The 16,328-nt window shown below is 32.8% G+C and overlaps 2 protein-coding genes across 2 annotated transcripts; one reads left to right on the forward strand and one right to left on the reverse strand.

Annotated features, from left to right (window-relative positions):
• Positions 1 to 397: 397 nt before the first annotated feature.
• LOC140059362 (uncharacterized) lies at positions 398 to 7,031 on the reverse strand. The gene is made up of 2 exons (XM_072105250.1): positions 6,971 to 7,031; positions 398 to 1,214 (listed from the first exon to the last, which is right to left on the reverse strand). Exons 1-2 carry the CDS (start codon positions 6,985 to 6,987, stop codon positions 398 to 400), a joined length of 834 nt encoding a protein of 277 aa, XP_071961351.1. The 5' UTR covers positions 6,988 to 7,031.
• A 4,921-nt stretch (positions 7,032 to 11,952) lies between these two features.
• Positions 11,953 to 16,126, forward strand: LOC140058923 (twinfilin-2-like). Its single transcript, XM_072104712.1, has 9 exons — positions 11,953 to 12,074; positions 12,284 to 12,370; positions 12,606 to 12,656; positions 13,194 to 13,321; positions 13,827 to 13,922; positions 14,283 to 14,513; positions 15,008 to 15,161; positions 15,597 to 15,718; positions 15,826 to 16,126. Exons 1-9 carry the CDS (start codon positions 12,050 to 12,052, stop codon positions 15,967 to 15,969), a joined length of 1,038 nt encoding a protein of 345 aa, XP_071960813.1. The 5' UTR covers positions 11,953 to 12,049; the 3' UTR covers positions 15,970 to 16,126.
• Positions 16,127 to 16,328: the final 202 nt, after the last annotated feature.

Below are 16,328 nucleotides of genomic sequence, written 5' to 3' on the forward strand. Positions count from 1 at the left end.
TACTATGTTTGAAAGATGGATCCTTCCTATTACAGCATATAATGTACATATAAAATAATTGTTTTTATTAATTTTCTAATTTCTTGATAATATAATGTAAAACATTTTTGTAATCAATTTTTAGGTTAAACCAAACAAGATTCAATAGGGTCAACTATTAATTTTGCAATTTGTTTTGAAAAGAGCTAATTCCATTTATTCATGATAAGAAAAATTAAAAGTTACATCTGAGTTAACATTGCCTAAATGGCCCGATAATATCTGTGGGGACTGTTATTACTGTATTTCAGTAATGTTTTTTTCTTTAATAATTATCTACCTTCTTGCAGGTAGACAGGGACTTGGGGTGTGCATCATAAAAAAATAAATAATATTAATAAAGAAAAAGAAAAAAAGTTTACCAATATGGTGAATACCTAACTGGTGGCCGACTTATTCTTCCCGATCGAGTTCTGTACACGCCAGCTGCAACAGCAGGCACGGCCGCCACATCCGGCACCGGAGCAACGTCCGGCACAGGCACCACTACAGCCACATCCGGCACCACTACCGGAACAGCCGGAGCAGCAGGCACGGCCGCTGCCGCAGCCGCAGGCCCACCATCATCGGCTCTTGGATTGGGGATGCCTAGCATATCAAAATGCCCACCTGCCACGCACATCTGATGCCAATTCGCTGCTGCCCTCTGTCTTTCCGTCTCTGCATTGTAAGGTGGCAAATTAGGAGGTGGGCGAAACGCACATTCAGACGATGAACAAGTAAGTGATGATGAAGGTGAAGTGGTGCATTGTCGTGGACATTTTCGTCGCTGAGGCAGTGAATGATGTTGTGGCGGTGAATGCTGTTGTCTTGGTGGGGAATGTTGTAGTCTGCGTAATCTAATGAGGCGTTCACGTTCTTCACGTTGTCGTTGTTGTCTCGTGCGTCTGAACTGTATTCTGTCTGGTGGTGTTTGTGGTCTGGGTGGTGAATGATGTTGTGGTCGTGGTGGTGAATGATGCTGTGGTCTTCGTCTGCGTGGTGGTCGTGGTTGTGGTGGTGGTGGTATAGGCACACGTAGTGGGGAGCGATTAAAACCTCTTGCAGTTCGGCCATAAGGATGAAACCGTCGACATTCTCGTTGTCGAAATACTACTTCCTCATCTATCCGGGCAACTCTACCGTAGGGACGGTAAACTCCCTCACATAAAAAGTTATGTGCCTCATTTAACAATCTGTTAAAAACAGAAACAAAATATAATAATAAATGAGTGAAACAAATTAAACTTTAATCAATATGGTCCATTATATGAAATTGGTCCAGATTCTATTAACGTGTGTTACATATCAATATCCTATCAAATTGAAAGTCGGAGAAACAGTCTCTGTAAATTTTTCAAAAACACATTTTCCTAAATATTGAATATATTTTTTTATGCAAATCACAAATAATAAATGTACCTCCAAATCACCTTATTTGTTAGTTTAAACCCTATAGCGCAACCTATAATGATGACCAGTGATTTTGTGGAAGATCCAGGAATTTTAAAAAAAATATGTGGTGGGCGGGGTGGAGACTAAAAATGGTAAAATAAAGTGGGTGGAGATGATGAATCCACACCTGGTCAACTTTTTTAGGTGAAAGTTCAAGGTCATAACGAAAACAAAAATATCGTTATCCGTGTACGCGTGAAACTTTCCAAAAACACATTTTCTTATCAATTTTGAAAAATATCAACACTTGCGCAATGAAAATTTATATATATCTTTTTTAAATAAATGAAATGTTTCAAGAGATCTTGCCAGGAATATGTGATCAAAATTAAATTGTGTAAAGCTCTGTGTACCATTTTTGTCAAACTAGTGATATATGCCCAAATATGGTAGTGATATGACACCATCATGAAATAGGTTGTTCAAACAACAACAAAATTATAATTTGTTGAATTTACATACAATTCAATTTATACACTACAGGACTCTTAATCAATTTTTTGGGGGGGTTTAATGGGATGTATGTTTTTTTTAGGTTTGCAGAGTTTAACATTTATTTTTAACCAAAAAAATGATGTTTTACCCCAAAAATAGGTTTTTAAAAGAACAAAAAAACTACATGATTTTATTGCTTTAATTGGTTTTCTGTTTTTTTTTTCGGTTTGATCGGTTAAACAATTATTTATACCAAAAAAACGATGTTTTACCCCAAAAAATAGGTTGTTACTTCACAGTCAATAATTTGTTGAATTCATATACAATTCAATTCATACAGTACAGGATGTAATTGCTTTTATTTTGTTTTCATGGGACGTCTGTGTTTTTTAGGTTTGCAGAGTTTAATAATTATTTTTCACCAAAACTAGGTTGTTAAAACAAAAAAAAAATTATAATTTATTGAATTTACATACAATTCAATTCATACACTACTAGTATTTAATTACTTTTAATTACTTTTTTATGACCTTCATAAACTTCAAGTTACTTCTTTTATGTTTGAATATGTTACTGGTTTACTACCAAAGTCTGTTTCAATGTTATTTTCAAATCGTTTATTAGATCATACCTATAACATAAGAAATCCACATAAATTGTATGTTCCATTTGTTAAACTTAGAAAAAGCCAGTTTTTTATTACTTATTTAGGACCAACGTATTGGAATAATCTAGATTCAACTGCCATCAATCATTTATATACTGTAAATTCATTTAGAAAGCATATAAAAATCCTTTATTTATCTTGTTACCAAACCTACTAAATATGTTGCGCACTGTATAATTTATTTAAATTCTATGCGTTGTATTTGTATATTTATACGGTACCGTTCTTATTTTTGTTTGAATTATTATTATTTTAGGGGTCAATGTGAGACAAGTTCTACTTCTAATTTTGATCCCTAAGATGGTCTTATATTAATTGTTTATGATTGTTTATTGTAATATTGTTTGTTATATATTGTGACCATCTTAAATAAATGTATTATTGAATATTGAATTGGTTTTCATGGGATGCCTATGTGTTTTTGAGGTTTACAGAGTTTAACAATTATTTTAAAGAAAAAAAATGATGTTTTACCTCAAAAATAGGTTTTTAAAAGAACAAAAAAACTACATGATTTTATTGCTTTAATTGGTTTTCTGGGTTTTTTTTAGGTTTGATCGGTTAAACAATTATTTATACCAAAAAAATGATGTTTTACCCCAAAAAATAGGTTGTTACTTCACAGTCAATAATTTGTTGAATTCATATACAATTCAATTCATACAGTACAGGATGTAATTGCTTTTATTTTGTTTTCATGGGACGTCTGTGTTTTTTAGGTTTGCAGAGTTTAATAATTATTTTTCACCAAAACTAGGTTGTTAAAACAACAACAAATTATAATTTATTGAATTTACATACAATTCAATTCATACACTACTAGTATTTAATTACAATTAATTTTAACCAAAAAATGATGTTTTACACCCAAAAATAGGTTGTCCAAACAACAACAAATTATAATTTGTTGAATTTACATACAATTCAATTTATGCAATACAGGATTTAATTGATTTTATTTGGTTTTCATGGGATGTGTATGTGTTTTTGAGGTTTGCAGAGTTTAACAATTATTTTTAACCCAAAAAAAAATGATGTTTTACCCTAAAAATAGGTTTTTAAAAGAACAATACAACTACATGATTTTATTGCTTTATTTGGTTTTCTGGTTTTTTTTTAGATTTGATCGGTTAAACAATTATTTATACCAAAAAACAATGTTTTACCCCAAAAAATAGGTTGTTATTTCACAGTCAATTAATAATTTGTTGAATTCATATACAATTCAATTCATACAGTACAGGATGTAATCGCTTTTATTTGGTTTTCATGGCATGTGTATGTGTTTTTGAGGTTTGCAGAGTTTAACAATAATTTTTAACCCAAAAAAATTATGTTTTACCCCAAAAATAGGTTGTCCAAACAACAAAAAATTATAATTTGTTGAATTTACATACAATTCAATTCATGCAATATAGGATTTAATTGATTTTATTTGGTTTTCATGGGATGTGTATGTGTTTTGAGGTTTGCAGAGTTTAACAATTATTTTTAACCCAAAAAATGATGTTTTACACCCAAAAATAGGTTGTCCAAACAACAACAAATTATAATTTGTTGAATTTACATACAATTCAATTTATGCAATACAGGATTTAATTGATTTTATTTGGTTTTCATGGGATGTGTATGTGTTTTGAGGTTTGCAGAGTTTAACAATTATTTTTAACCAAAAAAAAGATGTTTTACCCCAATAGGTTGTCCAAACAACAAGAATTTACATACTATTCAATTTATGCGATACAGGATTTAATTTATTTTATTTGGTTTTCATGGGATGTGTATTTGTTTTGAGGTTTGCAGAGTTTAACAATAATTTTTAACCCAAAAACATTATGTTTTACCCCAAAAATAGGTTGTCCAAACAACAAAAAATTATAATTTGTTGAATTTACATACAATTCAATTTATGCAATACAGGATGTAATTGATTTTATTTGGTTTTCATGGGATGTGTATGTGTTTTGAGGTTTGCAGAGTTTAACAATTATTTTTAACCAAAAAAATGATTTTTTACCCCCAAAATAGGTTGTCCAAACAACAACAAAATTATAATTTGCTAAATTTACATACTATTCAATTTATGCAATACAGGATTTAATTTAGTTTATTTGGTTTTCATGGGATGTGTATTTGTTTTGAGGTTTGCAGAGTTTTAACAATTATTTTTAACCAAAAAAATGATGTTTTACCCCAAAAAATAGGTTGTCCAAACAACAAAAAATTATAATTTGCTGAATTTACATACAATTCAATTTATGCAATACAGGATTTAATTGATTTTATTTGGTTTCATGGGATGTGTATGTGTTTTGAGGTTTGCAGAGTTTAACAATTATTTTTAACCCAAAAAATGATGTTTTACCCCAAAAATAGGTTGTCCAAACAACAAAAAATTATAATTTGCTGAATTTACATACAATTCAATTTATGCAATACAGGATTTTATTGATTTAATTTGCCTTTCATGGGATGTGTATGTGTTTTGAGGTTTGCAGAGTTTAACAATTATTTTTAACCAAAAAAAAGATGTTTTACCCCAATAGGTTGTCCAAACAACAAGAATTTACATACTATTCAATTTATGCGATACAGGATTTAATTTATTTTATTTGGTTTTCATGGGATGTGTATTTGTTTTGAGGTTTGCAGAGTTTTAACAATTATTTTTACCCAAAAAAATGATGTTTTACCCCAAAAATAGGTTGTCCAAACAACAACAAATTATAATTTGCTGAATTTACATACAATTCAATTTATGCAATACAGGATTTAATTGATTTTATTTGGTTTCATGGGATGTGTATGTGTTTTGAGGTTTGCAGGGTTTAACAATTATTTTTAACCAAAAAATGATGTTTTACCCCAAAAATAGGTTGTCCAAACAACAAAAAATTATAATTTGCTGAATTTACATACAATTCAATTTATGCAATACAGGATTTTATTGATTTAATTTGCCTTTCATGGGATGTGTATGTGTTTTGAGGTTTGCAGAGTTTAACAATATTATTTTTACTAAAAAATGCGGTTTTACCCTAAAAATAGACCATTAATTAATAATTTGTTGAATTTACATACAATTCAAATCATACACTACAGGGTTTAATCGCTTTTATTTGGTTTTCATGGGGTTAATATATTTTTGTAGAGGTTTGCATTTATTTTTAAAAAAATATACAATGCGAGTTTTTAAGGGATGTGCTACCATGATATATAAATTGTTTAAAATACAACAATCACAGAAGCCTAGGCATAGATACATTTATATTATTCAGGGGCGGATCCAGCATTATAAATTAGGTTGGAGAGGGGGGGGGGGGGGGGGTGCTAAATATTTCATAATGATAAAAACGATCCGTCGGGTTGCAGAAAAATTTAAAATAGTGTTTTATTTAAAAAAAGACATGGCTGATAAATGTGTACCTGTTATTATAGACCATGCATCAATTAATAGGTGGTGTTTTTTGAAAGGTCAAATGCGCCCTCTATCTATTATCGAGAGGTAACAAAGATCTTGTGAGAGGAATCCCCTTTCTGTCAAATCAAACAATTATAACCACAGATGGTCAGTTATATTTGTAATCCGGGAGAAAATATGGAAAACTGGAAGCACATGTTAGGCTAGGACATGAGTCTAAGTTTTATTATTATAAATAATATCATGCAAAAACCTACACACGTGTTAACCAGTTTTTGAAGGCCTGAGGCAGAGGGAGCTAACACAACCAAATCATCAGCATAGCATAAATGATTAAAACATGCATTGTTAAAATAACATCCATATCTACTTTTACCAAGAGACGTACTGAGAGCGTCAACATATATATTGTATAATAGAGGAGACATTACACCCCCTTGCCTTACACCATTTGTAACTGGGAAACTATCCGATAAACAGTTACCCCATCTGACTAGAAACCGTTGTTGTTGATACCAGGACACAAGGAACCTAATCACAACAAGAGGCACATTTCTCTCAATAAGCGTTCTAAAATGGGAGTGTTGGCAGCATGTATGTGTCTATTTAACATACCATTATTAATAGAAAGAGAATCACTTATTTTCATTGGGATCCTTTTATATATATAAAATATTAGTTTTATATAAAATTAACAAAGTGTAGGCTAGATTTTTTAGGCCCAAACGGTATTGTGTTAGCCCAACTAGGCTAGCATATCTTCTAATAATTATGAACAAGCTGTCCATGCCTAATCCACAAAGTGTCAGTGTGGCCCGACCGTACACACTAATCTGCACCCATGGACCCAAACGGTCTCGGCTAACTAACCTCAGTCTTCTTGATTTATTGCAAACCATTTGCTATAAAAGACAGCAGTAGGGCCTATACTAGGAGGTTTACTATTGAATTAATAAGATTTAAACAATACTCACGTTTGTAATCGAGTCATGGTTTTATTTTGATTTTGTGATTTTTTTGTGTGGAATGGCGGCAGTGAATGGCGGCAGTGAATGGCGGACGGAAAGATTGAAAAAGTGGATCTTGCATTCTTGGCGGCAAAATCACGAACGTGTTGTCTTTTGACCAATCAGAAACAGTTTACTAATCAGAAACAAAAAAATGGCCAATCGCCGCACACAACACCAACAGGTGGTTTTGACCAATCACAAACAAATAACTGTACAACCAATCAGCTTTCTTGTTAATGTGACTCTGACATGAACTAACAAGAACTGGCCAATCGCCGCACACAACACATCAGACACACGCACTAGAAGTTTGGATGTGGACAATTATTGCAGCAGGGCCACTAAATGGCAAAGCCTATACTATGCTTTTCCATTTTGTGCTCATATAATCCCGTATTTTGATGTTATTTGCTGTGATGTTGAATATATTGATGATGTTTGACATTATTAAATTTACAAAAAGTGCAATTTCCAGCTATCCGAGTAATTGTTAATTATTGTTATTATAATAATATACTACCTTGATACCTCCATCATCCATGCTTGATATATAATAATAATAATAATAATAATAATAATATTTATTCGGTCATCAATGTAAAAATAACCAGGAATGAGAATATATATATATATATATAAAGTATATAAACGAAACAAACCTAAATTTGTTTTTGTCTTGATTTAGTATCATAATCATAGTCCTGAAATAAAGGTTTTGCACCACTCTAGCCACGTTCACCTGATAATTTACCAACGTTAGATCAGTGCTATTTCGAACCTTCTGAAGATAGTCCGTATAGCATGGTAACTAAAGAGTACAGTTTCTAGGCAATTAAATGTAATAAGCCTAATGATTATTATAATCCCGGAAAACACGTAATTGATTTTTACCATTTTTATGATTTATATAATTTTAAGGTTGGTATTTTTATGGTTCAAAACGAGAGCTTTATACCTCTCACGGGCGGAACGATTTTTTATCATTCAACCTATTTAAAATTCATAAAAAAATTTTTATAACGATACTGGTTTAAAACTTAAAGCATTTTCTAAACTATCAAACTTTATTTGTCAAAAAATGTGATGTTCCCATATATGGTAGTGTTATGCTTAAATATGGTAGTGATATGATATCATCTCTATATATCACTTTTTTTTATTAACGAAATTGAACATTTAAAAATTGCTTTTTGTCATTTATGAATATCATAGAATGTTTTAATATAAAGGTTTGTAAATAAAAAAATAAAGGTGCAGTATGGGCCAGCCAGTTTGAACAGAGTCTAATTATTTTCTTTTGTTTTAGGCCTAAGTGAATGATTTTCAGATTAGGCCTATAACATCTGACCAAATAATTGAAATATATATTTATACTGGGTAACCTCTTCAGTCAAAGACTGGTCTCACAGAGGGCCCAGTTGGTGATCAGTGGCTGTGATGTACTAATACACCGGGGTGACCCCCACTCGTCTCGAAAGATGTACTAGGTTCTTTAAAGTGCACACGAGCTAGATGTGTACACTGGACCTACGGTTTATAGTCCTTATGTTTTACCACCAGAACCATGGAGTAAGTGAGCCTCGAACCCTTGCCGATGTTATGGCTACGTAATTATGGTTCCACTGTCTTAACCGCCCGGCCACTCACTCACATTGGTTACGGTTACGGTAATTTAAATATGGGAGAACTAATGCGTGATACAAAGAAAATAAAGTTTGGTGCAAGTGTTTGTTTTAATCTAAATAAAATGCCATTATACTTGGAAATAATATTGGATATTCTACTAGCATTATAGTAACCGTCTTCTTCGACGGGTGTGAAACTTAAATATATTGTTTATGTTTTGTTAATAATGTACAACTCGGTAATTTTACCTCACCTAATATATGCAATAACTATTTGGGGAGTTGCGGGGCAACGAAGCTACATAGAATACATACTTCGAAAAAGGAGCGATCAGAATTATATGTAAAGTGCACTATCCGCATCCATCAGCAAATTTATTCTATAACAAAAACCTATTGAATATTTTTGACTTGTATGAGAAGTACACTGCTGTATTTAGGTTTCAATTCTGTATGGGCAATTTACCAGTTTCATTTAACCCTTTTTTACAAAAATGAAATCTGTACAAGAGTATGGTACGCAGAAGAAGAGTGATTTCCGTATTCCTCTAAAAAGAACAAATATAGGAGTATTGTCTATAGAGGGGCAAATATTTGGAACCGTTTACCTGAAAACATAAAGTGTGAAACTAAAATCGGAAAATTTAGAAAGGAAATACAACTACTATTAATAAATAAATGTAGAGTTCACTTTTGTTACTTTTACTTTTTATTTCTATTTGTACTTTTATTGTTTTATTAATTTGCTAATTAGATATCTGTATTATAGGATAATGCGTTTAAGAGCTTCGGCTCATTGCATACCCGTTTTGTATCAAATACGTTTATAGAAATATTCTTGTGAAAGAATTACTGTATAATTATATATATTTTGTTGATACAAATAAATGGTACGTATAGTACCGCGAATGATGATGTTGATTTCAACCGCGCCGAGAAAACTTGTCAAACGTAGGCCTAAGGTAAAATAATATGCAGGAATTGCAATTGAAGTCTTATTTTTTTATGTTTTAAATCCATTTGTACACAAAAGATTGATATTGAAAGAAAGTCATGGTAGGCTAAATGCTTATTATAAATAATGCAATGTATGCGGCGGTCAGTAAAATTCATTGTAATAAAATTAAAGATTAGGCCTATATTTTAAATACACTTGCAAGTGTTACGTTGCCTACGTCCGTAATCTGAAGTTTAAAAAAAAAGTCCACTGTTATTTAGGAATTCGAAAGTATTGCTAGAATATAGGCCTATTGAAAGAGTTTTGAAAATGGTGGTACGTCTGTAGATAGGCAAATAATTAATATTATTTTAATTAATGATTACCATACAGTACAGAAATGTGTTTCCTTACAGGTAGTAGTCGTTTATTACTGAAATACAATGCAAATACAGTACAAAACAGATAGAGCGTGGTTCCCACTAGCGACGCAACACAAGAACGTAACGCAACGCAAGTGAATTGACCAATCACAAATGATGGTTATTCGCTTGTGATTGCTCTCTAGCTTGGTTTCCACTAGAACGTAACGCAAGGACGTAAACGCAACGAAAGCGTTTTAACCAATGACAAGCGAAGTTATAGACAGTTAGTAGCCATCGCTTGTGATTTGGTCATTTCACTTGCGTTGCGTTACGTCCTTGCGTTGCGTCGCTAGTGGGAACCACGCTTTACTGTATTCATGTACATGTAATTAGGATGGTTATGGAAGAACTATAAATTACTTCATGGGCTTATATACATTAACACTAATTTAACTGTAGGACTTTCACTACAAAAGTTTACTTGGATTGGATAGACAAAAATCAAAAACTAACATAAGCTACAGTACAGTTTTATAACAATTACGTTACTAATTGATCAATAATCTGGAAATCAGCAGACTCGTGTGGTTTAACGTTGACAATCCCGAATACGATGATACAATTGGACTCGTAGGTACAGTATCCATCGTGGAAACTGATGTAGCCTAATAGCTGCGAAGTAAAATTAAAGTGCATTACAAACTTTTTGATTAAATTAGGTATTCCAGAGTAAAAATATGATAAGGTACCAACAATATGCTTGTAATTATTCGGCAGATTAGTAATAGTAGAATAATGAAGAGTATTACGTAGGCTAACTGTGTATAACATGGGATTGTGTAGGGACCGTCAGGGCTACAGTATTCTTAGAATAAAAACGTAGCAAAAGGTTATAGTAATAATCACCTTAACGAATAATTCCCATTCCCATTGTTACAATACAGGTGGCAAAGCCGATGTAGGATTTTGAACGCTAATGAAAGAAAACGAATAAACTTAGAGCCATACTTCGAATTTTACAAAGATATAACAATATAGTTATGTAGCCTCTATAAATAATCCTATAAATGTTTATTATTAAAAATGGAAGTGAACGAAAATAATCCACGACCACGTTGCTTTTATTTTACTTTAAAATTGTGCCTACCTTATTGACTTGTCACCTCTCTAAACGGTAATGCTGCCCATTTTTCTCGATTCCTGCTTTTATAGTTTAATGACGCCCTCTGGAAATTTCATAGCCCTTTGATCCAGAGGTAAATTTTAAAACATTTAATAAGTCATAATTTAATAAATATTTGGTTTACGAACTTTTTATATAGCCCATTACTATCTCCGTTGCAAGATTGATGTCGAGTGCAAATCAAAAAACCAATCAGAGGTTGTACCGCGGCGTGCAGTGAGGACAAACATTTTGTGATTAAACCATAGCCAAAAACTGGACAGTTTTCGAAATATTATAAATATGATTAAAGTATAGTATTATTATCTCTGGTTTTTTTTATGTGGGTTGTTCATGTGTGAAGTCCTTTCAACCGATTGTGTGGCAACATTGCTTTGAAGTAAACAGTTGATGAAACGTGACATTTGGAGAAATGGTATAAAGCTTTATCTACACTATCAAACTAGTTTAACAAAAAATGATGTGATGTGCCCAAATATGGTAGTGATAAGCTCATTAAATATGTTAATGATATGACATCATCATGTAGCCTACTAAGTAGGCCTACTATCACGAACATTTTTCTCAAATTTGATTGTTGTTATAGAGAATTATATAGAATTAGAAGTTTGTGTAATCTAAACCCACCCACAAGCTTTGCTTTCTGTTGTATTATTATAAACATTATTATTTATATTTATTGCCGCTTCTCCGACATTCAACTCGCTTGCGTTGCGCCATAGAGATATTATAGTGAACTATATAATATCTCTATGGTTGCGCCAACTAAAGTGTTATGTGTGGGAACCACTTTCTGTGGGTTAATGTATCGTATATTTAAACTCGAGCGAACAAACGGTACAACCCGGAAGTTGTGAACAACAACGGCATCTCAGAGTTTGTGGAAAGAGGACCCGGTGTTTTGCCTATTTCAACTGTTTCTTCCAATATAAAATGTCACATCAGACAGGAATAACTGGTATTTAATGATTTTACATATCATATTTTCATATGTGTATAATACAAATTGAATAAAGTTCTGTAAATACGATTTTGATGCTTGTTTGTCTAGGCTACTTTGCTAAGCCACCTGTTTTAAGTTTCCCAAAGGGAGTGGGTACGTTTTATGTGTAAGCCATGTGACGTAAGGAAGTGATCATTTGTGTATTTTTTTTAATTTTGTTTTAGCTTCTCAAAATCTGAAGGCCTTCTTTGCTTCAGCAAAGGCAGATGAAAATATCAGAGCCATAAAAGTGAACATTGATGTTGAAAATGGTAAGTTACTAAAGTAATAATAATATATATTCATATTGTAAAACAGTACTAGGCCTAGGCCTATATTGGTTACATTGTTATACCAACCGTTGGTATAACAATGTAGAAATACCGTGTAGAAATGTGGACAAGTGTAAATGCACGTTGCACAAGAATTTCCTTGTGCAATTTAAAATTTCTCTAGGATTTGAAATTAGCTTGTAACCCCCACCATTGACAATTTCTATTTTTACAGAATTAATGGAGGTAGCATCAAGCTATGAAGTTCATGGAAACTGGGAAGATGATATCCTTCAATCTCATAAACAAACACCTACAATTATTTAATGCAATACAAAATCCAGTTAAAACAAAACAGTTAGATCTATTATTGTTTTTACCTTTATTACCATACCTTTTTCTTCTATAACATAACGTAAAGCCCATCTCAAAAAGAAGCCCCTCCCATTCCCCACCTTTTTTGATTTGCAAATATAATTTTGAAAAAGAAGCACATTTCGATAAGAAGCCCACCCAAGAGTCAAAGCCTTGTCTACACTATCAAACTTTATGCGACAAAAAAGTGAAATGTGCCCAAATATGGTGGACATGATGATGTCATATCACTACCATATTTGGGCATATCACTACCATATTTGGGCACATCACACTCAGTGTAGACAGAGCTCAAAAGGTTATCCTCTGCTATGTCATATTTGTTTTTTTTGTGGTTTTGAGATTGTTTTTATTTCATCTGGTATTAATGTTTTGTTCTATTAGCAATACATATTACAAACAGACAATAAGATACAAGACAATTTGAGTTTCTTTAACAATTTATTACATTATGATAAGGCTGTGCTGCCAATGCTGGTGCAGAAGGAATCCTGTTATGTTATATATCGACTGGACACCAAGACAGACCTAGGCTTTGAGTGGGTTTTCATTCTGTATGTTCCAGATTTTTGTCAGGTTAGCTATCCACATATTTTTAAAGCTAATTAGTTTTTTTATAACACACCTGTATTCTTGGAATTTGATTGGTTAATTACACATCACATGTTGTTTGGTATTAGGTCAAAACGGTGATATTTAATGATGACAGGTTCCATATTGATGTTTAACTTTTTGTAAATGTTTCCAGAATTGTTCACCTTTGAAAATCAACTTGTTGTGCGGGCCATCTCTAACTGTCCTACTCCTCAGTTGGAGCAATGCCTTTTTGAATATAGCCTAGCTTCCGTTTTTTCCTTTTTTTTTGGCTAGCTTCCTGGCCTGGCATTTTTCAATGATTTACGATGAATAAATTGAAAAAAGGGTGTAAAACAATCATACAAACAATATTTTGTGTTCGTTATATATATTTATTTTATTAGATGAAAAATTGACTGCTCTATTTTTCAACTCATTCATTATTTGTATATTACTACAACTAGACCATTATTTAACCAGCTATGCTTCTCCATCCATTATTCAGGTTCGAGACAAAATGTTATACGCAAGCACCAAGTCATCTCTTAAGATAGAATTTGGCTCTGCACAAATCAAGCGGGAGTTGTATGGTACCATACCGGTAAGTATGCAGCTTGTTGGTTATTTTGTTAACTAATTTTATGTCATATATAATCCAGATGAGGCCTTGGTTCAAGACAGGCAGCAAACTTGCACTCCTTTTAACATATTCAGGGGTGATGTTTGTGTCTTGGTGTGTAGAAGTTAAGTGAATCACACTCCTCCATTTTAAGAGTGTGTTAAGCTCTGTCTACACTATCAAACTTTATGAGACAAAAAACGTGATGTTTCCATTATATGATTATGTCATATCACTACCATATTTGGGCACATCACACTTTTTTGTCAAACTAGTTTGATAGTATAGACAAAGATTTAGGTGAGTGATTGCACTCTAAAAAAAAATTGGTTGTATATTCAGGATGATGTGTCATTGAATGGTTACCACAAACATTTAGAGGCTGAATCTGCTCCAGCACCCCTAACAGCGGCTGAGGAAGATCTTCAATTTATGCGGAAAACCGAGAGCTTTCAGAGTATCGGAGTTGACACAAAACATCAGACGATGCAAGGGGTTAATTTCCCATTATCAAATGATGCAATAAAACAGCTTCAACGGCTGGCCAATCACCAAACATCATATGTGCAGTTGGTAAGCTTACTTAAAACAAGGCAATCCAACAACAGGATGTTGAGCTCCGGAGATCAAAGGGTTTATCTGTGGCTGCGCCACGATCAGTTCCACACCCTTAAAATGCACAGCTCGCAGCGAAGAATATGTGAATAGTACCGTTTCGTTGGTATTTTTCGCAGCCCGACATAAGATCAAAGGGCTGTTACGTGTTCCTATTTTGGCAGGGCGGACTCAGCATCCTGTTGTTGGATTGCCTTGCTGAAAAAAAAATGGTTGCTAACGATTTTAAAACAGCATATATCATCAGCACAGAATCAATATTCTATTCAATTTGAATTGAGTAAGTTATGTTTTATTTTGAACCATTTTGCACACTGCACAAATTCCTTATGTTGTATCTGAAAGATGAGGCAAGAAGAGTACACCATTTTGACCACAATCAAGAAGTCTCCTCCAAAAGCAATGAATAGCCTACAAAGTTTCATCTTTTTTATCATTCTTTTTCTATTCAGTCTTTAGATGTTGAAAAAGAAGAAATACATTTAAGTGAATACATGGATGACATTGCAGCAAATGAGTTAGCGTCACATGTTCCAGAATCATCACCTCGATATCACCTGTTCCTGTTCAAACACACTCATGAAGGAGATGCCTTAAAATCAATCGGTAAGGGTTTTTTAAAGAGCCTTTCATATCTGCAAATAAAATTGTGGGTCAATGTTTCATTCTCACAACGCACCCTACCACCAAATATTTTTACTTGATAGGCGTGTAACGAAAATTTGCTAATGCTGGACGCAAACCTGAACTGGATTAGGTGTGAAAGACCATTAAAGGTCAAACCTAAGCAAACTACAGTACTATTCTTCACGTTCATGAAAACCAACAGTGCATTCCTTTGTGTGGACAGACTAATGAGCTTGGGTTTTGGCAGATATATGATACATGAGTGCGCAATGCAGTAGGCTGCGAATTACTACATATATTTAGCAGGATTTGATGCATATAATTGTGCATTCTGAACATCAGACATTTTAGGGCAAACTGGAATGTCTGGACTACTTTACAATCTGTTGTAATAATTGGCGTTACTTCTTACAGTGTTTATTTACTCCATGCCTGGTTACAAATGTTCAGTCAAAGAGAGGATGCTGTACTCAACGTGCAAGTCGCCGTTTCTAAATGGTATCGCAAACGAGTTCAATATAGAAGTTGCAAAAAGTGTAAGTAATTTTTAAATTGCAATAATTTAATTTGTAAAAGCAGGATCAATAATTGATACAAAACAAGGATTAATAATAATAATAGTATTGCTTTTTTGTTTTTAAAGATTGAAATTGACGATGCTGCAGAATTAACCGAGGACTTTATCTATCAAGAGGTCCACCCCGTTAGGAACCTACATCGACCAACATTCGCCAAACCAAAGGGTCCCGCGGGAAAGAGAGGAGCGAAACGACTAATTAAAGAATAGTGTAGTAATCATTTTTCGAATTATACAATTTTATACCAAACTTTGGAGCCTAGAAATAATCTTTTGATAACATTTTGGTTGATTTGCAGTGTAGTAAATCAAAACAAGTTTCCAGATTACTATTTTCAATAAAAAGTTATATTTTTACATGGAAGAATTGTGTTCTTTACAATACTGTATGCAATGAATACATGGTGGCAAAATAGTACTCTATGTAGATTTGCTTAACATCTATCAATAGACACACTGCATGATTAAATACTGTAATTGTTGTTATTTGGATAACTGTATAGCAAAAACCTTATTTTTACTATTAAAATAAACATTCAAAATGTGTTAAGATGTAGTTGATTAAAAGA

This window comes from Antedon mediterranea, chromosome 9 (assembly GCF_964355755.1).
Source record: "Antedon mediterranea chromosome 9, ecAntMedi1.1, whole genome shotgun sequence".
Classification (NCBI taxonomy): domain Eukaryota; kingdom Metazoa; phylum Echinodermata; class Crinoidea; order Comatulida; family Antedonidae; genus Antedon; species Antedon mediterranea.

Excerpts from the sequence above, each read along its gene's own strand:
- LOC140058923 (XM_072104712.1), top strand. The coding sequence starts at position 12,050 with ATGTCACATCAGACAGGAATAACTG. Across the intron at positions 12,371-12,605 it reads GAACATTGATGTTGAAAATG|AATTAATGGAGGTAGCATCA; the intron begins GTAAGTTACTAA and ends CTATTTTTACAG. Across the intron at positions 13,923-14,282 it reads AGTTGTATGGTACCATACCG|GATGATGTGTCATTGAATGG; the intron begins GTAAGTATGCAG and ends TTGTATATTCAG.